The following is a 26578-nucleotide window of genomic DNA, read 5'->3' as shown; positions in this document are numbered from 1 at the left end:
GGGCCAGTCCACAACACCGAGCGGGACGTACTATTTCAGGTAACTGCTTCCTCTTTTTTCCATTTATTATTTTTGTTATTTGCATTGGCCTGCAGCTAGCGCCTTAAGTGCTAGCTACAGTGATGGGCATAGGAACCCTCTCTTCCCCTCAATCTCTTTCCTTCTTCCCTCCTTCAATCTATTTCCTCCTCTTTTTCCCTCTTTCCTTTTCCTCTTCTTCTCTCTTTCTTTCCCTCTTTTTCCCTCTTTCCTTTCCCTCTTCTTCTCTCTTTCCCCCTTCTCTTAAGCAAAAACATAAGCATGAGCATAAGAATGCTTATGCTTATGTATGAGCATAAAGAAGTAGACATATGCTCATGCATAAGCATGAGCATATGTCTCTTTTTTCCTCTTTTCTCTTTCCCTCTTCTTCTCTCTTTCCTTTCCCTCTTATTCTCTCTTTCCCCCTTCTCTTATGCTTATGCTTAAGCATAAGCATGAGCATAAGAAAAGGAGACATATGCTCATGCTTATGCTTAAGCATTCGCATGAGCATATGTCTCTTTTTTCCCCTTTCTCTTATTCTCTCTTTCCCCCTTCTCTCTTTCTCTCCCTCTTTCCTCTTTTCCAATCTCTCCTTCCTTTCCCTCTTCTTCTCTCTTTCTTTCCCTCTTTTTCTCTCTTTCCTTTCCTCCTTCTTCTCTCTTTCCCCCTTCACTTATGCTCATGCATAAACATAAGCATGAGCATAACAAAAGTAGACATATGCTTATGCATAAGCATGAGCATATGTCTCTTTTTTCCTCTTTTCTCTTTCCCTCTTCTTCTCTCTTTCCTCCCTCTTTCCTTTCCCTCTTCTTCTCTCTCTCCCCTTTCTCTTATGCTCATGCATAAGCATAAGCATGAGCTCATGCTTATGCTTATGCTAAGCATGAGCATAAGAAAAGGAGACATATGCTCATGCTTATGCTTATGCATGAGCAAGAGAAGTAGACATTCTCTTCCTCTTCTTCTCTCTTTCCCCCTTCTCTTATGCTCATGCATAAACATAAGCATGAGCATAAAAATGCTTATGCTTATGCATGAGCATAAGAGAAGTAGACATATGCTCATGCGAAATGCTCATGCATTCGCATGAGCATATGTCTCTTTTTTCCCCCTTCTCTTATTCTCTCTTTCCCCCTTCTCTCTTTCTCTCCCTCTTTCCTCTTTTCCAATCTCTCCTTCCTTTCCCTCTTCTTCTCTCTTTCTTTCCCTCTTTCCTTTCCCTCTTCTTCTCTCTTTCTTTCCCTCTTTCCTTTCCCTCTTCTTCTCTCTTTCCCCCTTCTCTTATGCTCATGCATAAACATAAGCATGAGCATAAGAATGCTTATGCTTATGCATGAGCATAAGAATGCTTATGCTTATGCATGAGCATAAGAGAAGTAGACATATGCTCATGCATAAGCATGAGCATATGTCTCTTTTTTCCTCTTTTCTCTTTCCCTCTTCTTCTCTCTTTCCTTTCCCTCTTATTCTCTCTTTCCCCCTTCTCTTATACTCATGCATAAGCATAAGCATGAGCTCATGCTTATGCTTATGCTTAAGCATAAGCATGAGCATAAGAAAAGGGGACATATGCTCATGCTTATGCTTATGCATGAGCATAAGAGAAGTAGACATTCTCTTCCTCTTCTTCTCTCTTTCCCCCTTCTCTTATGCTCATGCATAAACATAAGCATGAGCATAAGAATGCTTATGCTTATGCATGAGCATAAGAGAAGTAGACATATGCTCATATGTCTCTTTTTTCCCCCTTCTCTTATTCTCTCTTTCCCCCTTCTTTCTTTCTCCCCCTCTTTCCTCTTTTCCAATCTCTCCTTCCTTTCCCTCTTCTTCTCTCTTTCTTTCCCTCTTTTTCCCTCTTTCCTTTCCCTCTTCTTCTCTCTTTCCCCCTTCTCTTATGCTCATGAATAAACATAAGCATGAGCATAAGAATGCTTATGCTTATGCGTGAGCATAAGAGTAGACATATGCTCATGCATAAGCATGAGCATATGTCTCTTTTTTCCTCTTTTCTCTTTCCCTCTTCTTCTCTCTTTCCTTTCCCTCTTTCCTTTCCCTCTTCTTCTCTCTTTCCTCCTTCTCTTATGCTCATGCATAAGCATAAGCATGAGCATAACCTTATGCTTAAGCATAAGCATGAGCATAAGAAAAGGAGACATATGCTCATGCTTATGCTTATGCATGAGCATAAGAGAAGTAGACATTCTCTTCCTCTTCTTCTCTCTTTCCCCCTTCTCTTATGCTCATGCATAAACATAAGCATGAGCATAAGAATGCTTATGCTTATGCATGAGCATAAAAGATTCCTCTTCTCTTATGCTCTTCTCTCATTTCCCTCTTCTCTTCCCTCTTCTTCAGATTCCTCTTCTTCTCTTCCCTCTCATTTCCCTCTTCTCTTCCTCTTCTTCTCTCTTTCCCCCTTCTCTTATGCTCATGCATAAACATAAGCATGAGCATAAGAATGCTTATGCTTATGCATGAGCATAAGAGAAGTAGACATATGCTCATGCAAATCCCTCTCATTTCCCTCTTCTCTTCCTCTTCTTCTCTCTTTCCCCCTTCTCTTATGCTCATGCATAAACATAAGCATGAGCATAAGAATGCTTATGCTTATGCATGAGCATAAGAGATTCCTCTTCTCATATGCTCTTATCTCATTTTCCTCTTCTCTTCCTCTTCTTCAAATTCCTCTTCCTCTTCTTCCTCCTTCTCTCCCTCTTCTTCCTCTTCCTTTCCCTCTTTCCTTTCCCTTCTCTTTCCCCCTTCTCTTATTCTCTCTTTCCCCCTTCTCTTATTCTCTCTTCTTTCTCTCTTCTTCCTCTTCTCTCCCTCTTCTTCCTCTTCTTCTCTCTTCTCCTCTTTTCCCCTCTTCTTTCCCTCTTCTTTCTCTCTTCTGTCTCTCTTCTTCCTCTTCTTTCCCTCTTCTTCCTCTTTCCTTTCCCTCTTTCCTTTCCCTCTCTTCCTCTTCTCGTCCACTTCCTCTTTTCCATCTTCTTTCTCTTCTTTCCCTCTTTCCTTTCCCTTCTCTTTCCCCCTTCTCTTATTCTCTCTTCTTTCTCTCTTCTTCCTCTTCTTCTCTCTTCTTCTCTCTTCCCCTCTCCTTTCCCTCTTCTTTCTCTCTTCTTTCTCTCTTCTTCCTCTTCTCTCCCTCTTCTTCCTGTTCTTCCTCTTCCTTTCCCTCTTCTCTCCTCTTCTTTCCCTCTTTCCTTTCCCTCTTCTTCCTCTTCTCCTCCCCCTTCTCTTTTCCCTTTTCTCACCCTCTTCTTCAGATTCCTCTTCCTCTTCTTCCTCTTCCTCTTCCTCTTCTTCCTCTTCTCTCCCTCTTTGCCTATGCCTATGCCTATGCCTATGCTTATGTTTGTTTTTTTGTTTTTTGTTTTCGTGTTTGTGTCTATGTTAGACATAGGATCACGTCGCTCATCCGACGAGTACGGATAGCCTCACAGGAGAAGAGCTCATGATCTATTTGCTCCAGAGGATTTTGATTCCTCTCAAGCGACTACCCCCAGGACTACCCCTGGTCTGACTCCTCTCGGACCTAACACTATGACTACCCCTGGTCCGACTCTCTTCCACATAGCACTGTGACTACCCCTCGGGGAACTCCTTTGCTAGCTGCGCATGGCCTTGTCGGGAGTCCCGACGAGTTTGTAGCGCAGATGAGCGATGAGGAGGCAGCGAGATTCTTCTCTCTGCTATCTCAGAGGACCTTAGCAATTCCCTCCCCTACACCGACGGCTGGCTGTACTCCCAATCGTCCTCTCGTGCCCCTTCGACCGAGGGGTCATCACCTATGCATGCCTCTCATAAGGGAAGGAAGAGTAGGAAGGGCAGCTTATGTTGTGCTGACTCAGGAGATATAGACGAGTTAGCATACTCACGTTCCTACAGGTCTCCACTTGGTCCGGAGACACAATATCAGGCAGGTCCCTTTCCCTCTCCTACTCCCCTGCTACTCCTCGCTCTAGAAGCGCTCGCACAGCTTTCACTTCTTCTGACTCTACTACAATCAGTCCTCCTTACTCATCAGGCGATCTCTCCTATCAAATCACAGCTACCGGAGAGATAATAGAAGATAGAAAGGGCAAAGCAGTGATGGCCACCATGAGGCGGTTGATGAGCCATCACTTCAAGAGCGGCATTGCTACCGATTGGCAGTATCAAGATGGCCAAAAGAAGCAGGCGGTCATCGATGAGTTAAAACAAAAATACCCTAACCTGCCAAATTGGGAGTTTAATGAGGATTATATGCGAGAGCGCATGGGTTTGGTCTTGAAGCACAGTAGATCAACCTTGCGTACTTCCATCACAAAGGGGTTGGCTAAACCCAGCTGGGTAGACAAAGCTGATTGGAAGTTCTTGAAGAAGCAGAATAGGGACCATCCCGAATTGTTCGAGGGTCAGAGGAGGGCTGCGAAGAGATGGCTGGACGTCGTAGGTACTTCGCACTTTGGTGCAGGTGGACGGATGGCGTTCGAGGCAACCGTGGTAAGTCTACTTCTTCTCATTTAATGTATTGTTCTATTTGTTTTACTACATATTACATGCACTTTAGTTAACTCTAACTCTCGTAAATTAGATCCACAGCAAGCTGCGATGGGTCATCTTCCTACAGATGCAGAGACACGACGCACATTTTGGATAAGAATGTTGAGATATCAAGCTCTATCCCCGACATATCTCCTGGATGACTATCATTTATGTCACCGCCTATGTTAGTTGTACTCGTGGTGTAGTTAGACTACCACGTATGTTTTGGTTTGGGTTCACATATGAACCACGTATTCTAGGGTTTGACATATAGGGTATTTCCCTCTTCTATTGTAATGGTTGTTGTGTGCAAAAGTGAAGAAAGGCTTCACCCTCCAACCTTGTGTCCTCTCTCTTTTGTGTGTTGTGAAGAAAGCTGAACTTGAGTCTCCTATCTCTCTCCCTTCTTCTTTACATGGTATCAGAGCCTTGTTCATGGTAAGGAGCTCAAGAAAGCAAGCCAAGTTTGTGGTGTCCTGGTAAGAGGACCAGTGTTGCTTTCCTATTTCGAGTTTGGGAGCAAATCTCTGCAGGTAGCACAGCCAGAAGTGTCTGAGTGCACTGCTTCAGATTGAGAGGCCCTTCGCGGTGTGGCGAGAGCGCAGTATATGCTGCGGGTGATGGCAAAGCCCTTGGTGACTTTATTTTTTTGATTTGAGGCCGTTTCGGGGCCCGTTTTGAAGGCAGAAGTTCTTCGCAGGCACTCAGAAAAAGGCCCTGTTTTTGCTGTGCGACCACTGCGCGCGGCCGGTCGGTGGAAAGGTGCCACAGAAATTGCATCGTATGCCTGTGCGCAGAGATATTGGGAGTTGCAGATTCATGCCTGTTGCCTGTTGATGCAAAATTGTCACTAGGAAGTGACTGTGTGGTGAAATACCACTTTCATCAGTGTTGCAGATCTGCCCCTGTGAGGTTTTTTGCAGAAGTTTTGCTATTTGTCCTTCTGAGGCATTTGCTGTGTTTACAGGTTGCTGTTGCAATTCGTGATTTGTAAAATGTCTGAGAATCTGTCTACCATTGTCAGTGAGAAGCTTGACAAGAACAACTTCCAAGCATGGAAGTTCAGGATGACAAACTTCCTTATGGGAAAGGGAGTTTGGGATTGCATCAGTGGTGAAACTACAGAACCAGTTTTGGGTGCTGCTCCCACTCCTGCTGAATTGAAGGCCTTTAAAGAATGGCATGAAAAAGCCAGAAAATGCTTGTATTGGCTGTCTGTTAGCATTTCAGATTCTATGATTGTGCACATACAGGATGTAGAGACACCTAAGGAGGCATGGGATACATTGGTGAAGCTGTATAGCACAAATACCAAAGCACAAAAGATGCAGCTAAAGCAGGAGTTGCACAATGTGCAAAGGAAAAATATGAATATAAATGAGTATTCCTTGAAGGTGAAAGGCCTTGCAAATTCTCTTGCCTCCATTGGAGCACCTGTTGATGATGAGGACTTAGTGTCCGTGACCTTGAATGGTCTTGGGAAAGATTATGCACAGTTTCGAACATCCATTGGAGTCCGTGAAACATTTCCTGATTTTCAGGAACTTATTGCTCTCTTGCTGAGTGAAGAGCAAAGGAATGGTGGTTCAGCCACCTCAACTTCTCAAGAGACTGCTTTCTACTCGAATACAGGTAGAGGCAGGGGTAGAGGAAGAGGCCGTTTTGGTGGCCGTGCAGGAAATCAGAACCAACAGCAACAACAGGAAAACCAGTCCTATGGAGGAGGACGTGGTAGTTCTAGAGGCAGGGGGAGCCAAAGAGGCCGTGGTTCATGGCAAAGGAACCAGCAAGTAAACAGCAGCACAGAAAGCTATTATTGTGGAAAGCCTGGACACAAGGAGAATACATGCTATAAAAAACAGAATGACATCAAAAGTGGGAAGTTGCAGCAAAGCAACTATGCATCATCAAGTGGGCATGGTGACGACAGAAATGAGCACCTTTTTGTGATGCAGCATATGGTTAACTCCATGTCAGGAGATGCTGCAGCTTGCAATGATGTTTGGTATGTTGATTCAGGTGCCTCTAACCACATGACCAGTCATGGTGAGTGGTTTCATGATGTTAGAAATTTGGATAAGCCAGGTTATGTTGAAACAGGTGATGATACTGCACACCCAATTACGCAGGTTGGTAAAGTGCCATTGGCTATGCAGGATGGCAAAACAAAGTACTTGGCAGAGGTACTTCATGTTCCAAAAATCACTAAGAACCTAGTTTCAGTTGGCCAGATGGTTGAGCAAGGTCAGGTTAGATTTAATCCTGATGGATGCTTCGTTGAGGACTTGAAAAATAAGTGCCGCTTGGTTGCGAAAGGCAACAAAAATGGCATAATGTTCACCTTGGATGTTGATATGCCTGAGGTGAAAGCTGCTATGTTTGCGCATGGGAGAGGTGTCATTGCAGATATTGAGATATGGCACAAGCGCATTGGGCATGTGAATATACAAAGGCTGAAATCTATGCAAACGAAAAACATTGTTGCAGGTTTGCCTAAATTCAGAGTTGAGGGAATGCAAAAGGTATGTGAAGCATGCCAAATGGGTAAGCAGGCCAAACATGCATTTCCCAAAAATGCTAAGGTGAGCAGAAGACCTTTGGAAGTGATCCATTCAGATGTTTGGACAACCAAAGCTGCTTCTATTGGTGGATGCCATTATTATGTGACGTTTATTGATGACTACACTAGGAAGGTGTGGATTTATTTTATGAAGCACAAAAGTGAAGTGTTCAGCCATTTCAAGGCTTTTAAGGCCATGGTTGAAAAAGAGAAAGGTGTGCATATTAAAGTGCTAAGATCTGATGGAGGGGGAGAGTACTTTTCAGAAGAATTTTGTGAATATCTGAAAGAACAGGGAATTCAAAGGAAGTACTCATGCAGGTCTACCCCTCAGCAGAATGGGGTTGCAGAAAGGAAGAACAGGCATATTGCAGAAGTAGGACGGGCGATCCTAAATGAGAAAAACATGCCTTATTATTTTTGGGCTCAAGCAGTAGCAACTGCTGTTTATATTATGAACAGTTTTCCCACTGCAGCTGTCCATGGCATGACACCTGAAGAAATGTATACAGGCCAAAAACCAGATATTTCTCACTTGAAGGTATTTGGTTGCATAGCGTATGTTCATGTTCCTGATGAGAAGAGAACCAAGCTGGATCCAAAGGCAGAAAAATGCATCTTTATTGGATATGCTTAGCACCAGAAAGGGTATCGCTGTTATAACCCTTCCACTCGCAAAATGCAAGTGAGCAGAGATGTTGTTTTTGATGAAATGAGCAGCTGGTATGCACCAACTGTTATGGTAGGAGATGCAGATGCAGGAAATGGGAATGCTGCAATAAATGCAAAGCAGCAATCTCAAGCCTTGAGTGGACCCAGAGAGTCCTCTACTAGTGGATCTAATGCATGGACAGGGAGATTGAGATCTAGTGAATTGTCACATGGCAGTCCTGATAGTGTTGTGCAGGTATCACATAAGGGAAAAGAAAAAGTGGACCATACTCCAGTGTTTGATGTGTCTGCTGGTAGCTCTCATGTTGATGGAGAGTCAAGCGGCTCTGAAATGAGCCTTGATGAGGAACTTGGGATTCCTTCTGTTGACCTGGTGCAAGGAAAAGCAGGCATGATTTAAAGACTCCTGCAAGTGATCCAGTTGTACGGAGGTCCACTCGTATTAAGTATCCAGTTGACAGGCTGAGATATGATGGGTATACAGCACATCACTATGCTTATATGGTCAAGGTTCTAGAGGAGCCAGAGCCCACATGTTTTGAGGATGCAGCAGGGCATAAAAATTGGGAAGCAGCTATGGATGAAGAGATGGCTGCCTTGGATGCAAACCACACTTGGGATTTGGATGCCTTTGCCTCATGATAAGAAGGCTATTGGCTGCAAGTGGGTTTACAAAGTAAAGCACAATGCTGATGGGTCTGTTAGCAGGTACAAGGCAAGATTGGTTGCCAAAGGTTTTGTGCAGACATATGGAATTGACTATGAGGAAACTTTCAGCCCAGTTGCAAGGATGGCAACCGTGAGAGCAGTAATTGCTATGGCCGCTGCAAAGGGATGGTCTTTGCATCAGATGGATGTGAAAAATGCCTTCTTGCATGGTGATTTGCAGGAAGAGGTTTATATGATGCAGCCAGAAGGTTATGAGGATAATGCACACCCCGATTTTGTATGCAGGTTGCGCAAAGCCTTGTATGGCTTAAAACAGGCGCCGAGGGCATGGTCAGACAAGATAGGGCAATATCTTGTCACTATTGGATTTCAGATTTCCAATTCAGATTTTTCACTTTATGTGAAAAGGACAAACAGAGGGATTGTGCTTATAGTCATCTATGTTGATGACTTGATTATTACAGGTGATAGTGATGCAGACATTAATGAAGTGAAGCTGCTGTTGAAGCAGAAATTTGAGATGAAGGATTTGGGAGAGCTGCGTTACTTCTTGGGCATTGAGGTTATTAGATCCCCGAGTGGGATATGGTTGTTGCAAAGGCAATACGGTTTGGACATGCTGTCCAAATATGGGATGACAGGCTGTAAGCCTATTTCTGTTCCATTGGAGCAGAATGTGAAGCTCAATGCAGAGACAGGTGAGCTTCTTGAAGATATTACTATGTACAGGCGCATAGTAGGTAGCTTGATTTACATGACTATAACCAGACCAGATTTGAGCTATGCTGTGGGGCTGGTGAGTCAGTTTATGCAGGCACCGAGGAAGCCACATTTCGATGCGGCTAGGCGCATACTGCGGTATGTGAAGTCCACATTGCATTATGGACTGCTTTATGAAGCTGGGTGTGCATTACAGGTACATGGATACACAGATGCTGACTGGGCTGGTAGTGTCTCAGACAGGAGATCTACTAGTGGTTTTATGTTTTCCCTTGGGAGTGGTGCCATCAGTTGGAGCAGCAAGAAGCAGCCAACAGTTGCCTTGTCGAGCACAGAGGCTGAGTACAGGGGTGCAGCAATGGCTGCATGTGAGGTAGCTTGGTTACGGAAGCTACTTGCAGATATGGGACAGTCAGTTCATGCAGCAGTTGTCATTCATTGTGACAACATTAGCAGCATCATGCTTGCTAATAACCCAGTTTATCATGCTAGAACGAAGCACATTGAGGTGCATTATCACTTTGTGAGAGAGAAGGTTCTAGCTGGTGAGATTGATCTTGTCTATGTCAGCACTGAGGAGCAGGTGGCTGATATCTTTACGAAGGCATTGGGTACCGAGAAGCTTCGCAGATTTAGGAGCTTGCTTGGTGTACGTGAGATGGATTTGAGCTTGAGGGGGAGTGTTGAGATATCAAGCTCTATCCCCGACATATCTCCTGGATGACTATCATTTATGTCACCGCCTATGTTAGTTGTACTCGTGGTGTAGTTAGACTACCACGTATGTTTTGGTTTGGGTTCACATATGAACCACGTATTCTAGGGTTTGACATATAGGGTATTTCCCTCTTCTATTGTAATGGTTGTTGTGTGCAAAAGTGAAGAAAGGCTTCACCCTCCAACCTTGTGTCCTCTCTCTTTTGTGTGTTGTGAAGAAAGCTGAACTTGAGTCTCCTATCTCTCTCCCTTCTTCTTTACAAAGAACAAAGCTGTGGTTTATTGAGCAAGAGGCAATGGGAGCGATGGTCGATTGGGCTGAGGTGGCTGCTTGCATGGTATAAGTTTACTCCTGCTTGTAATCTCACTTTTAAATTGTTTTATTCTTTAAGTTTCAATCTAATTTTCGATTTATATGGTTCACTCTTAGGGTCAAAGCTCAAGCATCCCATCATTGAATAGGGCCAGGGATCAGACGCACGTGACGAGGATCAGGGAGAAGGTGCAGCTCACGAGGACCAAGGAACAGGCCAACAAGATGAGGACGATTCGGATTCGGATCAGTAGTAGTAGCAGTAGTGGTAGTAGCATTTTCTTCGCCCTATATGTCATTTTGTATATCCGCTCCTTTGAGCAATTTTGTATCGCCCTTTTGAAAGGGTAATTTTGTAACAAACACTGTTGTATATGTTCGACATGTATATGCTTTTGTTACTCGATCATTTCATTTGAGCGATTTTGTATCACCCTTTTCGCAAGGGAAATTTTGTTATAGTAATTACCCTTAAAAAAAGGATTAGTGGGGCTAAACAGGGCCATAGCAAGCCCTGTTTAGCCCCACTAATCCTTTTTTTTTAGTTCTGTTAATTATCACTATATAGCAACGTTTACCAGTGTTGCTATATAGCGACGATTAATAGTGTCGCTATATAGCGATGTTTATCATCGTCGCTATATAGCGACGCTTTATAGTGACGCTTTATAGCGACGGTTCTTTCCGACGCTTTTAGCGACTTTTATAGCGACATTTGTGCCCGTGAAAAAAAAAATAATGTAAAAAGTGTCGATATTTTCATCGAAAAATGGCCTATGCCTTATAGTGTATACCAACACCTGTTGGTATTCTCGAGATGCCAAACTCGCCAAGAGAAACATCAAGATTTGACAAAGAACATTGCGCACACAAAAGAAAAGGGAATCATAGTTCATACCAAGAACAATATACAAAAAAAGTCTTGGACACTCCAGTTTTCCATGTATTTGTTGTGGCTCATTGAAATTATTCTCAAAGTTTAGAAACTAAAGACAAATATGGGAATATTCATCCAAGCTAATGGAATAAATATATCGAGCACCCAGTCATCAACTAAGTTTTTATGTTCCCTGTGCTATAAAGATGTCAAGAATGAGAAAGTGCCATTACTATTTTTAAAAAACATGCAAATGGTTGAAAAAAAAATAGTTACAAGCAGTCTCAATGGCATTGAAGCACACTTAGTCTCGATTAGAAGGAGACACCACAAGTAAAGCCCTTAGATGGAAGGACCAAGAAAATCAAAATAAGTTCTTAGATGGAACGTTACATTGTATAATTACTTTGCAAAGAATGGCTATGAAAATAGGGATGCAGTGCCTTTCAGAAAGCAAGCATCTTATGTCCAAGGAAGAATGTGATGAAGATGCCAGTTGCAATATAATCATATGGTGCTGTGGAAAATGGCACCAGTGCCATTCTCTAACCATCATTCTCTAACCATCATCTGTGACAACATTGACATACAGGGAATCATTTGAATTCTATATGAGTTGAAGTTTGGAGAATGGAACTGGCGTCATTCTCTACAATATCGTATGAATATTTGAAGAATGGCACCAATGCCATTCATGCAATTGATTTCCACCATAAGAAAAAGATTTGGCCATAAAACACTTCATTGGTTATCATCATATGGATAAGGTTTTGACCAATTGAGAGAGAGAGAGAGAGAGAGAGAGAGAGAGAGAGAGAGAAGATTATTTGAATATTTGGAGAATGGCACCAATGCCATTCATCAAATGGAGAATGGAGATTGGCAATGGTGCCATTCTCCTCAATCCACGTGTGTCATTCTCCTCAATCCAATGCCATTCATCACATGGAGAATGGAGAATGGCACTGGTGTCATTCTCCTCAATCCAACAATGGACCTAATGATGATAACAACATCCAACCATCACCCCATAATTTCCCAAACTTACCTACAAAAGGCATTGCATCCCTATTTCATAGCCATTCTTTGCAAAGTAATTATACAGTGTAAGCTACTTTAAACAAAATATACAAGATGAGAGGAACTATACTAGCACCTATTAGTATTCTTGAGATACCAAACTCACCAAGAGAAACATCAGGATTTGACAAAGAATGTTGCGCACACAAAAGAAAAAGGAATCCTAGTCCATACCAAGAACAATATACAAAAAAAGTTTTGGACACTCCAAGTTTTCCATGTATTTGTTGTGGCTCTTAGATGGAAGGACCAAGAAAATCAAAATAAGTTACAATGGCCAACCATAGTATGTCGAAAGTAAGAAAAGAATGAAGGGAGCAAGCTCTTAGATGGAAGGACCAAGAAAATCAAAATAAGTTACAATGGCCAACCATAGAATGTCGAAAGTAAGAAAAGCAAGCAAGGGTCAATCTAACTTACTGCAGCTCTGTCTTCATCTCGTGGACCATCGGCAACAATGATTTAGCCTGCCATTCCCTCGTCACTTTTGCAACTTTAATTATCACAATTGCAAGTGTTTCGATCACACTAGATATTGTCAATTTGCCAAAATTGATCATCTCAGCAACCCAAGGAATATATGTGCATGGTGTGTGATTGGGTAGCAAATAAAGATTCCCCTCAAAACTTTTTTTCTTATGATGCATGTAGTAGCATCAATAAGTAGAGAGAACCTGGAAGTTCCACCTTCCATTATCCCTCTTGGCACAATGCTTACTCCCTCTATTCTATAGAACTCCACTTCTTGGAAAGAGTTATTCAATGACCGGCTTGGAGTCTTCCTAATTGGAGAGTTTTTTAGAAAATTTTCTATGAGGTCTACTTGGAGAATCAATCACCAATGGATTTGACTTTGGACTAGGCAGAGATGCACTTTTCTCTATGTAAGAACAAGCACACACTGCAGTGGCCTGTGGAGGAAACCACAGTCATGCATGCAAGAAGCTGGAATAAAGGAGACATAGTAAGCAAAGACATGGACATCCAACAAGGAAATAGAGACAATAGCAACCGCAATGTAGGAAGAAAAAAAATTTAATGAATGTATAGTAGTCGATCAAAAATGAATCGATATATATACGATTCAATTCTACTTCTCCTGCTTCATCGTGTATCTAGTTATTTTATCATTCAATCAATATAGGATTCAATCAACTGAATCGCAAATCATTTTGCATGCCATTCAATTCAAAGAATATAGGATTCAATGTCTAAATCTTAAATTGAATCGCAAATCATTTTACGAGCTATTCAATTTGAACAACGTTTGTTTGAGAAATGGAACTGCAAGCTCGAAAAAATGCAAGTATGAAAATAATTTGTTAATGCAAATTTTTTTACATGCTACTCAATTCAGACAGCGTTTGGTCGAGAAATATAACTATAGATACAAAAAAGACACTGTAAACATGAAAGTAATTTAGTATGTACCGTTGCCACCATTAGCTTCATTGAAATCATTGTCCATATGTTCCACAACAACAAGTTTGCTTGAGATTGGTGGACCGGTGATTCTATTACTTCAGGACATACTTTAGTAAGACCTGTAGACAATGAAAGTCATGAGCCATGAATGAAGGAAGTCCAAAAGGAAGGAAGGACAAATTTGATTAAAGCAAAGATAGTGGTGTGACACCTTTCACAAAGTCTCCATGAAATCTAACGAACCCTCCATAGCGGCCATTCTCAGTATGTTGCTAATGTATATCATCACCACATGAAGATCGATGCATAACGACGAAGATCACCGCTAGTAGAGGATGAAACGTGCATGCAAATGCTTCATTTACGAGAAGGTTTGGTGTGTGGAGAAGAGAACAAAAATGGCATAAGAGAAGTTATATGGATGCTCCAACACAAGGCACATGGCAAAAAATTGGCCAATAGGAAAAATGGACTTCAGTAAAATTTTAAAAATTCATAATTTCTACTTTGGCCAATTTGAGGCATTGCTAAGGCCAAACCCATGGCAGGCCAACAAATGAGAAACATAGATGCAATTTAATGGGCATACTAATTTGGATGTTGCTTCCCAATTCTAAAGACAAATGCTCTTCTCACCTTAAAAAGTCCAAAGCAAAGACGATATGAAATCCATTCTCAATTCAAACTTGAAAAGCAATGTGATCATGATAAGTTATCTCATAAGGACAAAAGTGTTGAGTGGAAATGTTTCTACCAAATAAGTAGGACCTTTGTTAAGTGATGCAGTAAATTGATTGCAAGAAGTGCCTATGTGATCCAAAGATGCACAGTAGCTTCAAAAAATCTGCTGATATTCCCATAACCATACCATTCCTTAATTTCTTTTAAAGGGGGAAGTATATATGGGGAAAAGCCACGTCAAAGAGTTAACAGCTAATAACCACTTAGATGCCATGATGTAGTTTGTCCACGTAATGAATTGTGGTTGTAACTTGAAACTCTAGTTCTTCTTTATCTTTATGTAATGGATAATAATGGAAAGAGGGAGACTTGGAATTCTCGTATTTTTGTAGCTCTCTCTACCTTTTATCATATCTTTACAATTGCTAAGATATTGAGAAGATATTTCAATCTTGAAGAGATTGCATTATCTGTTACTTAGGATTTCAGCTTTGATTTTCATTGGAGAGGAGATGGCAACAAGGAAAATCTAACGACCACATAGATGCCACGTAATTGAGAGATGAGGGACTTTTAGTCAATAATTCTATAGAGCCTCATTTGATAAGGAAGTTTGTTAAATCACTAGTTACACCGTTGATATATTATAAAATAGTCATAACTATGTCAAATGATATCTAGATAGGGATCTAGAATATACATGTCACTCAAGCTGATGTTCATGCTTGGGAGTCTCACAAAGAAGGATGGTGGTTGTAATTTGTAATTCTTCTCCTTAATGTAATGAACAAAACAATGACATGGGGTCCTCATACTTTCATGGTTCTCTAGAACTTATTATCTACTTTACCATATCTTTACAAATGTTAAGCTGTGTGAATCTTAACTAGTGTGTGTCACTAGTATTTTGTCACTTTGCACCCAAATACTCGATCCACCCATGTGCACTAAATGCGGAACACTCGTCAAGTGTAGCATTGATCAAGAGTTTAGGAAAGGGTGCTTGCAGGAATCGACATAGAAACGACACATATTCCCCTAACGTAAAGTGCCCCGGAATGGAAATACCCATTTTGCCTTAAGCAGAAAAAACAACAGCGGTTTACAAATTGGATCCGCGCACTGATCAGAATGCCCGATCTTTTGCAGAACACTCGAACTCGATGTAAGTTTGCCGAGAGGGTGGGACACCCCACCTGCATGCATGCAGCAGCAGACGCAGCGATTGCAAAATGGCACGTTCGTCAGCAAGAGCAAAGAGCGTGAGCGATGCACTATGTGGTCATGTGTTGCTTCAGCTTCACGTAAGCAAGCAAGCCAAAGCCTGCGAGAGCACCGGAAGCCGCTGCCGCATGCAGCGCGTTCTTGGTAGAGCAAAGGTTGTAAGATTGGCCGGGGAAGATATCACAGAGGATCTTCTTGGCGTTCTTCTCGCAGAGGGAGCCGCGGTCGCGGGCCTGGCTGAGGGCGACCTCAAGGTGGGCAGCGATGTCTTTCCACTTAAGAAGCTCGTCCTCCATGTCGCGCAGGCTTTCGGAGAAACCGGAGGAGAGCTTGTGGATGTGCTGTTGGAGCTCGGAATCGAGGGACTGGAGGTCGGAGCGCTCGCTGAGCCAGGAGGAGAGCTGGGATTCAAGGGCGGGGGAGCGTGGCGAGAGCAGCTTGGGCGGAGGGGCTGAGTCTGAATTGGGCGCCGCTGCCCCCAAATGGTGGTGGTGGTGATGCTGGGCGCGCAGCTGCTTCAGATCCTGCAAACAAAACATAAGGTTTCTTAGAAGAATTCACGACAATTGGGAGATTATAATTTCATAAATTTGGATGCAATTTATAACTACGAGTCACCTCGAATTGGGATCATATGAATAAGGTTTTAGGAAATCTCAATATCTAAATGCTTTTAGAAAGTTTTCAAATTGAATCTAGGTAGCATTACATGCATCTCTCTCTCACGAACACAATGATATAAAAACAAAGAATTAAGGCCTTCAACTCAATATGAAAATCAAAATGGTACTCATAAGTGCATATCCATATACAAAAAGATATATTGTAGATCTTCCCTCTACAATATAAGAGCCTAATCAAAAAAGACGTCGTCTACGTAGTACTTCGAGAGTAGTTGGTTGACGTGTATACTTTGGACTTCCAGTGATGCGACTTGTACCTACGCAATTTATAACTATATAAAACGCAGCAGTAGTTGCTCACGCAATAGAGCATTTGCCTCTTAGAACTAGCTGCCCATGTAGACTACTTGGGCAGATATGCCTCTCGTAATGTGCCATGAGTTGTTTTTTAATTAATTATAAGATTTGCTAAAAAAGTGGACTAACCTTCCAAATTTTTCCTTCAAGTTAGAATTTAGTGAATACTCACTATGCCCCCTTGTTAGTTCTTGGAAGTTGTTCTTTTTGTTTTTAAATAGAAAAAATAAAATATTTATCATAAGTGAGAAGAATGGGTCAGCAAAGCCTTACAAATGATTTACAAGTTGGACTAGAGGGGAGATTGCACCAAAAAGAAATACTTAGGTTTTTGGCCTGCCATGGGGAGGCCTAAGTTGAGGTGACGCCCACCAAAGTGAAATTGCTTTTTTTTGTATTTCTTTTATTTTTTCTGCAATTAGTTGGCTGCTCCACCATTTCTTCTCATTTCTATTTCATCTCTCTCTCTCTCTCTCTCTCTCTCTCTCGTTCCCCCCCCCCACTCTCGATCTCCAAGCCCACATTATCGTGATGCAGCCAAGAAGCTGCACCCTTGCTCTAACTCCTTTTGGGTAGGTCTTATGAATGACAAAAGGCATTCAACTTGTTTTTATGTGTTCACATTGATGCTTTTTGTAGCTTTCTACTTTGAAGCTTTACTCCATCCTTAGCTTAAGTGGTTCTAAGCCGTGATATGTGATCAAATCTTCAGGAACTTACCTTTCTTAACATTGGATCTTTTACCTCATTTGAAATGCTTGTTGGCTATTTTGCTTTTTTTTTTGGGTAAATAATATGCCGTCTATATTAAAGGGGGTGGTAACACAAAAAAAAAAGACCTAGTATAAAAATTGGCCATGATTGGGGACAAAACCCCATAGCCTACGGTAACAACAGTCTCACATCTACTCCACCGAGAAGTTGGCTTCAACCGCGAGGATAGCCCCGTTGACCACTGCATCTACTTTCTTCGCAAATAGATCTTAACGATTGCTAGAATTGTGGATGTCCTAAAGCATGCCTGAGTCTTATGCTTAAACACCATCATATTCCTCAATTCCCACACACCCAGAAGAACGACCGCCTTGAGGTATGGCTATTTTGCATGTTAATAATTGAAAGCCTTTTTACTTTGCCAGCACTAGAACGTTTTATGAAACTCTACACTCATTACGAAACCATGTTGCACATTCTAAGCCATTAGATCAATTGGCCTATTATTAGCTACTTACAATATACTTAGCAGCTAGCTGGCCAAGCATTCTAGTTCTCCCTCTTCTCCCTTCAAGGAGAATTGGTAAAAAATCGTGTTTGAGATAGTCCTCCATTTCCATCCCTTAAGAGATTGTAGTTGTGAATAAAACTTTTACTGCAATGTTTTTGGCCTGCCTGAAAGGTAACCTTAGTAATGAAACTCATACTCAAGAAGTGAAATTAAGGTTTTTTATTTCCAACAATACTTTCTCCCACATTTGGACATATTCCTCATGCAGCTAGAGTTAACTCCCACATAACCCCCCCTCTTTCCCTAAAAATTCTCCTATTTTTTCTCCTCTCTCGCTCTCCTTCTCTCTCCTCTCTTTCGCGGCTTTGTGGATAATTTATGAGCATTCATCTTGTTTCAATATTAAGGTAAATAATTCATCTTCAATATGGAGACATCTCAATCTTGGTGGAAAACTTAAGACACTTCAATTAAACTTAAGACGTTTCAATTTTGGAGGAGAGACTACGTAAACATAGTATGATGACTAGAAAATGAACTAAGATGTTAGCACTGTATGTGTACCAGGTGGGACACCTACAACTAGTTTTACGTGGCATAGCTAGAAAGAAGAAAAAGTCAAAAAGGAAGGAAATACGTGCCTGCGTAAGGGCGCGCTCGCGTAGGCGGAGGAGCGCCATCTCCTCCAGCGCCGCTCCGCGGGCCGCCTTCTCCGCCTCCAACTCTTGCACCGCCCGCTGCAGCTGAAACCGAGCGTCCGCCGCCTCCCGCCGAAGCTCCAGCGCCGCCGCCTCCGCCCGCTCCTGCCTCTCCGCCACCTTCCGCCGTTGCTCCGCCTCCGCCGCCACCCTCTCCACCGCCGCCGCCAGCTCCGCCTCCAGCCGCCCAATCTCCGCCGCCGCCCTCTGCTTTTCCGCCCTCAACGCCGCCTGCCCCTCCTCGAACTCTTCCAAGCTCTCCAAAACCGCCGCCACCTCCCTCTCCAGCTTCATGTTTTCGCTTATCAGCCGCTTCTCTTCCTCCCTCAGCCCTTCTATTGTTCTCCTCCCCCCCTCAGCCTCCTCCGCCACCCTCGCCCTTGCTGCCTCCTCCTCCCTCACCGCCTTCCCCACTGCCTCCTTGAGCCTCTCTATCTCCGCCTCCACCACCTCCCTCTGTGCCTTCCCCGACGACACCTCGATCGCCAGCCTGCTGTTCTGCGAGTGTAGCTCCCCCATGTCGTCCTTCAGCATCCTCACCTCCGCCTCCGCATCCCTGCTTTGTGCCCTCAGCCTCGCATTCTCGTCGCCCAGTAGCCTGCTCAGATTGCACAGCCTCTGCACGTCTGAGTCCAACGCGTGCGTCCGCTTGGCCCCGCCCGGAGGTGAGATCTTCTCCACCACCGCTATGGCCGCGTCCTCCACGTCCCTTCGCGCCTTGGCCAGCGCTGCCTCCAATGCCCGCTTCTCTTTCTCCAACGCATGGTTTTCCTCCATCAAAAGCCTCTTGTCCTCCGCCAACTCTGACAACGACCTCCTAAGCGAGTCCATTCCCGGATGATTCTGGAACAATGCCAGGCTTAACGGATCGAAGAACTTGGACGTTTCGTCTGCCATCTTTGTCCTGCTAAAATCGTCCGTCTCAGGGCTAGAGCTAATGTCATATTGGCTTGCGCGAAGCTCCCGAACTTTCTCGTGGAGCGTAGCATTGTCTTCTTGCAGAATATCTAGTCGATTTACAAGGCCGTCATTCAGGTTGATAAGGCTGGCAATCCTGTCGCGCTGAGAGACCGGCTCCTCGTTATCGCTACATGAAGAGTCAGCGCTGCTGGAATTGCTGCTAGAAGTGCTGCATGTGGAAATGCTATTTGCCCTCTTGTTTGGTCCGTCTTGTATCCGGTCCCCAAAATCCCCGGGACTTCCATGACCCAACATATTGCCTGAAATGCATCGATGGGGTTGGAAATAATGAGAAAATTTCTTTTATTGATGAGGGAAGCCTCTCCTATACATGTGCCGTGATTCTTTACCTGTCTGTTTCCCGCTCCCTGTAACCCTCCCCGTATCGACGCTCAGAAACTCTAAAGGCTCAGCAATCATTATTCTTAGCTTCGGACATAGATTCAGAAATAAACCCTCCACGCAATCCTGGAATCATCCGTCTTCTTACGAACAAGAACAGCACGGAGAGAGAGAGAGAGAGAGAGAGAGAGAGAGAGAGAGAGAGAGAGAGAGAGAGAGAGAGAGTCTGCTGAGCGAGTCGCGTAAAACAGTAAGAATCAAAATGAAATCTGTAAAGAGTAAACCTATACGCTGTGGTTGCACAGAGACTCTCTGCTCGAATCGCTCCACGGAATACTCGACGAAAACGTTATTTTCGAGCGCGAGGTCAGGGTCAAGCATTGCGGCCAATTCAGGAAAATGGTTCCCCGTCAACCGCAAGCGACGGAAGGAATGTGAAAGAGAGTGCGGGTCAGCGGACCGAGCGATATGACCTGATAGGAGCCCATATTATGCAAGCAGAAGCGAGTCGACGGAGGAGAAAAGGGTGACAGTTAACAGACTCTGAGAAAAACGAAGGGAGGAACTTGGGAGAGGCGACAGTTAACGCCAACCGACATGTCCCTCCCTTGTGAAGAGATTAACGGTGCTTTAAAATATACTTTTTAAAAAATATATTATATATTATTGTATTTAAAACAAGGGTGAGGATCCACAAGGCCGTGTTTTCTTAAGGTGGCTTAATGAAGAGAATAGGGCCCAAGTTCATATTAGTAGATGGGGAAGGGGGGAAGGGGATAAGGGGCTCTCCATTTGTCCATGTAATTCTAGATAGTTTGAGATCGCGCGGGCAAGCATAAAACAACCACGGCCTCACCCTTTGCACCCAAGCATCTCCCACGAATCCGTCCTCACCGCATGCATCGATGCAAGCTGTTGCTCCCTTTGACATAGCGACTCCCTCCTATTCATATTGATCTTCCCCCCCCTTCCCTCCGTCTGCCTCTTGCACTCCCTGTCCCTTGGGCGATTAGGCAACAACAAGCGCCCCCAGCTTCCACAAAAATGACTACCCAAGCCTACCCCCACTCCACAAGTCTGCAATCGAATTCAGGTCCTTAGTCGAAACTCAAAGCCAGCATGATATCCCACAACAATTGCCCGTCCACCACCACATGGCTCTGCACCACCGCCACCACTAGACAATTGGGACATATGTCCCGCTAATGCATAGAAATGTCTTTGCAAGACGGTGTTGCATCACTGAAATGCATGAGATAAACTCAAATGTATCTAATGGATTCTATTTTGTTGCTGAGAGAGAGGGTGATACTAGCAGTGAGTTTACTTCTTTTGCATGTTACATTAATATGATCGATTTTTGGAGGGGAGGGGAGCTAAATGCGGACCCACAACTGATCCAATGCAATTTCTAAATGTGGAGTGAATTAAAGCACAAAATTATGAAGCTATTGCAACAAATCCCATGAAAATCTAATGCAGGAATGCAAAGATACTGAATTTTTCAATAAAGTAGACCCATTAAACTCTGTCAATCACGTAGAGAGAACACTCTTCCATCATTGGAGAACATCACTAAATGCAAAAATATTCATTCAATTTGGTCCTTCACATACCATGTACACTAGGGAGTGAGACTCAAGAACAATAGAGAACATGAAGAGCATGAAGCCAACATGACGTGGACAAGCTAAAAACACCATTGCATATTATTTGGGTAATATTTCCTCCTTATGAGAAACATTTGGAATCTTTGAAAGATTTTGCATAAAAAAGGGGCCTTTTTAAATAAATTTTAGAAGTGATTTACTCATGACTAAAGAACTTTCTGAAATGACCCAAAAAAACCATATTTATCCAAACTCAAATAACAAAAAAACTCCAAGAAATAACAGGGAAGTAACATGATTTTGAAAGCAAAAAGACTATATTTTAAAAATCAAACAAAATCATTAATAAATGATCATTAATAAGTAACAGCAAGCTTGTCTTCTAATACATTTTCAAAATTGACTACTCTTCATGACTTTCTAGAGCATTGGTTTCATCCCCAGATGAAGTGGAAGAAGCATCTGCCTCTGCAATATCAATAGTAACATTTAAATAAATGCCAAACATCAAGTTAAGCACTTTTAACTCGATGCAAGACATCGACTACAAGCTTGAAGGCGATGTCCAACATCATGTCAAAGCTTCAACTCGATGTTTGATGTCATTAAGTCAAAGCTTCAACTCGATGTTTGACATTTAGTTTAAGCTTGCACTCAATATCCAACATCGAGTTCAAGATTGAATGCACTATCAAATGATATGCTTCAAAGAAAAATAGATGCACTTATAATGACTTGGGGAACTACTGCTTATGAGTAAAGTTATCCTCTATTTCGATGTTTTGCATTGACACAACAAGTCACCTCTTCCAAGAAAAAAGTGGCCGTCACTATTTTGATCAAAACTTTTGACCCCAAACTTTGATTAAGGAGTTTTTTGATGTGTTGGAACTCTTGAATTTCTACCTACAACTTTGTAGAAGAGGTCGAAATCTGAATCCCTCATCTATTAGATTGAAATTTAATTTATGCAAAGGAAAAAAGCAGTAGTCACTCTTTTGATCATAACTTTTGATCCCAAACTTAGATTGAAAACCTGCTTAATGCATTAGAAATATTGAATCTATATCTACAACTTTGTAGATAAGGTCGAAATCTAAATCCATGATCTATCAAGCTGAAAATTTTATTTACGCAATCTGAGTGTCCTCTTCCAAGAAAAAAGTAGCAATCACTATTTAGATCATAACTTTTGCTCCATGATATTTTGGCTTGAAGTTGTGATTTAAACAATTGATTGCTTTAGGGGATGTCCTTAAATGAAAATCAGGTGTGAAAATACTTTATTTTTCACTTTTGCAAAACATCGAGTTGGAGGTTAACTTGATGCAAAAGTGAAAAATAAAGTACTTTCACACTCGATTTTCACTTAAAGAGAACTTTTTGGATGCTTTTTGCCATCCCCTTCTCCACCTTGTTGCACCTCTTGGTTGCAGCATCCCCCTCGCCCCTAGCTATGCCATCCCATGCCTTTCTTGGATGTGCATCCCCTCTTATTTGTTCCATCCCCTCGTCAACCCTATACTAGCCCCTTCTCACTGTCTTGCTTGCCCCTGTCCCCTACGTCCTTGCACCCGCTACGCCCCTGCTCGCCTTGTGCCCTTGTGCCCCTTCTCGCCTTGTGCCCCTAGGCCCCTGATCATCCTATGCCCATGCACCCATACCCCTTATGTACCCTAGCTACTCCTTTGATTGCTTACACCCCCACTAGTTTCATTACAATATAAGCATGGAAAACTAATAATCTCTCTTTGTAAATCAAATTTTGAAACAAAAATTACAATTGAATATTATGTTCATGCTTGAACTTGAGTTTAGACATCAAATTTAAGCTTTGACTTGATACTCAACATGAACTTCAATGTTTTACATAAAGTCTAGGCTTTAACTTGATGCAAAACATCAAATTGAACCTTTAACTTGATGTTTTACATCAAGTCCGAGCTTCAATTTGATGTTTTGCATCACGAAGTTTCAAAATTGTGATGTTTTTACATGAAGTCGAGGCTTCAACTTGATTTAAAACATCAAACTATAAGCTCCAATTTGATGTTTTGCATGGAGTTGAAGCTTCAACTCGATGCAACACATTGAAGCCCTTGTGCCCCTACTCGCCTTGCACATCTCCAACCCTACTTGCCCCTATTTCCCCTTTGCCCCTACACCCCCGTGCTCTACTCATTGTTGTGCCAGGTGCCCCTACGCCCCCTAGCGATGTTGTTGCTCAACCCCCCAATGCACCCCTCCACCCCGTGGCTGCACAACTAGTTTGATTACAATATAACCATGGAAATTGGTAATATTTCCTTGTAAATCAAATTATGATACAAAAATTAAAATTGCATATTAAGTTCATGCTTGAACTTAATCTTAGACATCAACTTTAAGTGTTAACATGATGTCAAACATCAACTTCAATGTTTCACATCAAGTCTAGGCTTCAACTTGATGCAAATCATCAAATTAAACCTTCAAGTTGATGTTTTACATCAAATTTGCATTGAATTGGAGCTTCAACCGATGCAAAACATCGAATTAATGATTCAACTTGATGTAAAACATCGAATTGAAGCTTTAAGTGCATGCCTTTTCAAGGTGATGTATCCAAAGAACAACCTGACCAACCTTTGGATGTTGAAGTTTTTATTGTAATAAACATGCTTTGAGCAGTTACTATTGATTATAATGTCTCAAAGCAGCTTTATAGTATTCTACTTTTGCATGGAACTCTTTTTCTTTGTGATTTAGCTCTTTCAAAAGTTCAACTTTAAGTACTTTAAATATCCATGTAAACTATATAGTATATTTTAGTTCATGAAAATTTATTGAATCGTGTGAAAACTTGCAAACATTGCTTTCGTTACATGGTAGTTTATACATAATAATTTACCATCATGTTTTTAAAATCAAAGCACGATGTAAAAAGCAGTTAGCTTGTGCCATATTCAATTTATTTTTGTATTTAATACTGGTGTGACATAAGGAGAGTCAAGTATTCTTACCATGAATTCAATGAGATAGATATACAACTTCATGTTATAAGTTCAATGTGGTTAATGAATACTTCAATTTTGTTTATTATTTCTTAAATTTTGTTCGTTATCGTGTAAAATGCAAAATTTTTGGGTAATTGTAAATGTTCCCCAAAGCATTTGCAATATGTTGCATATCTCTTTTATGTCAAGAGAAGTACTTTGTTGTGTCTCAAGGATGAATAAGCCAAGCCATCTTTGATGTAGCAAACAATGTAATATTTAGTAATTCAAAATTTTAACAAACTTAAATGACAAATATAAATTATGATGTATATAATAGTTTCATTCCTTATCTTTTAGAGTATGGAACTAAAATTTGAATTGCTGCACTTATCTTATGATCTTCATGATTTCAAGCATGATCATTTCATAAATTTAATAAATTTGAGGCATCATATGTGCATGTAAAAGAAACAATTAATTCAAATTGCAAGAACTTTAGAGAGAATTAAGTGTATGTACAAAGCACTAGAGCCAATTCAATAAAAAAAGTGAAAATTTTCAATAATGTTTCATTTACTCATATGTTCTAATATCTTTTAGTGTATTGAATTACATACTTTTTCATTATAGTTTCCTTGCATCCTAAAATGAGAAGTTCGAGTGTCTAGTTTTAGTTAATATTGTATATTCTATGTAATAAAGTATTTCAAGAACCTAAAATACTGTAGATCTTAGCCTTTTGATAAATTGCTATCATAAAGTTTATGCACATTTTTTAAAAACAACCGAATTTCCCCTATTTTTGAGAGAATTTTTAAGGAGAAACATTTGAAATTTCCCAAACAATCTACAATAGTGTTTAAAGAAGAGGGGGCCTAAGGGAGCTCCTAACATACTAATGGATAAAACATATAAAACGTAAATTAACACTAACGCTAAAAATAAAGTGATTGAGAACGTATTTAGCACTCTAACTACAATTAGAATCCAATGAAATCAACTTGACTAGAAGGATGAAAATAGAGGGCATCAACCCTGATTACCCAATCTCGTAGACCCTTAGCAGGGCAAAATAGGGATATAGCCCTATAAACACTCTTAAAGCAAGATCCCAAGCCTTACTCCAAATCTTCAGCAATCAAAAACAAGATCTCAGATACTACCTCTCTAAAACTATCTACCATTACTGATGCACAGGTCCTTTTGATAGTGTCACCTCGATTTCTCTTCCCATCAGCTTCCTATGCTTGAAAATCATTAAGTTTCAACAAGATTAGATAGAGTACAAAGCCTGTGTTGTAATGCTAAAGAAGGGAACCCCATTATGTCTCCCATTAAGCAATGTTGAAAACAACCTTGCAACAAAAACATATGCGACAACCCTACCCTCCTAACGGCGGCTTGAATCTTCATCCAACCCTCCGTCCCAAAGTGCACTACCAAAAAACATGAGAAACCTTACCCCTACATGAGACACAATGAGGGCCCACATTAAGGAACTTAGAGATACCCTTCCATTGAAGAGGAAGTAAGTAAACAACACTTTCCAATGAAAAATGAAAATTTTGCTAGAGTAGGTGCCTCCCGTAACCACCTTACCCTAGTTTTGGTTAATCCCAACATGCCCCATAGTTTTGGTGAATTTCAACATCCCACCATAGCTAAAAATAAAGAAGGGACAACTTATGCTTGCCCTCCTTGCGCCAAAAGTACAACATGAAGAATACGGACGTGTACATGGCACCATTGATACAGGAGCTCCAGATCCTATGGAGAGGGATATGTGCCTATGAGCTAGTCCTCTAAAGCCACTCGATGAGCTAGTCTTCTTAATTCTTCAAATTCTTTTTGCTCCTCACAGTAGCATTTGCTGCTTCATTTTAACTCCATGTGATATATGTATAGCTATACAATCAATCTCTCCTTTTTAATATCTTAGCAAAGAAAGAGGGAATCAAGCATGACAACCCAAAGGTGGAATTTAAGACCCATGCTATTCAGATTCACATTACTTTTTAGGATAACATCAATTAAAAAACTCTAACTTGTTCCCATATAGATCATTGCATCATGAGGCAACACAAAAAGTGGGTTATGGAGTACTATCGACAAAATATGGTATTCTTGTAAACGATTTCATCGAGGCACAACTTATGAATGCAAACAATCATTTGGAAAAAGGGGCGAGCATCAGGGATATACATCTCTTTTGGGATCATCATGAAGGAGGTAGAGGAAGCTGGGGCATTGTAGTGTACACCGTATAGGAAGATCAAACTTGTCCCAATGACCC

At 41.6% G+C, this 26578-nt stretch overlaps 1 protein-coding gene across 1 annotated transcript; it reads right to left on the bottom strand.

The window, feature by feature from the left end:
• Nucleotides 1-15542: 15542 nt before the first annotated feature.
• LOC147903389 (uncharacterized) lies at nt 15543-20078 on the bottom strand. The gene is made up of 4 exons (XM_087371602.1): nt 19947-20078; nt 19706-19823; nt 18339-19615; nt 15543-16016 (listed from the first exon to the last, which is right to left on the bottom strand). The coding sequence occupies exons 1-4, from the start codon at nt 20076-20078 to the stop codon at nt 15543-15545; spliced, it is 2001 nt and encodes a 666-aa protein (XP_087227728.1).
• Between the last annotated feature and the right edge of the window lie 6500 nt (nt 20079-26578).

The sequence above is a fragment of the Dipteris shenzhenensis genome, chromosome 3, assembly GCF_047967505.1.
Source record: "Dipteris shenzhenensis isolate YYH24624 ecotype China chromosome 3, Dip_SZ_1.0, whole genome shotgun sequence".
NCBI classification, from domain to species: Eukaryota; Viridiplantae; Streptophyta; class Polypodiopsida; order Gleicheniales; family Dipteridaceae; genus Dipteris; species Dipteris shenzhenensis.
This window is presented reverse-complemented; position numbering and strand designations above follow the sequence as displayed.

Excerpts from the sequence above, each read along its gene's own strand:
- LOC147903389 (XM_087371602.1), bottom strand. The coding sequence starts at position 20,078 with ATGCTTGACCCTGACCTCGCGCTCGAAAATAACGTTTTCGTCGAGTAT. Across the intron at positions 19,616-19,705 it reads AGGGAGCGGGAAACAGACAG|GCAATATGTTGGGTCATGGA; the intron begins GTAAAGAATCAC and ends GATGCATTTCAG. Across the intron at positions 16,017-18,338 it reads GCGAGCGCGCCCTTACGCAG|GATCTGAAGCAGCTGCGCGC; the intron begins GCACGTATTTCC and ends TTTTGTTTGCAG.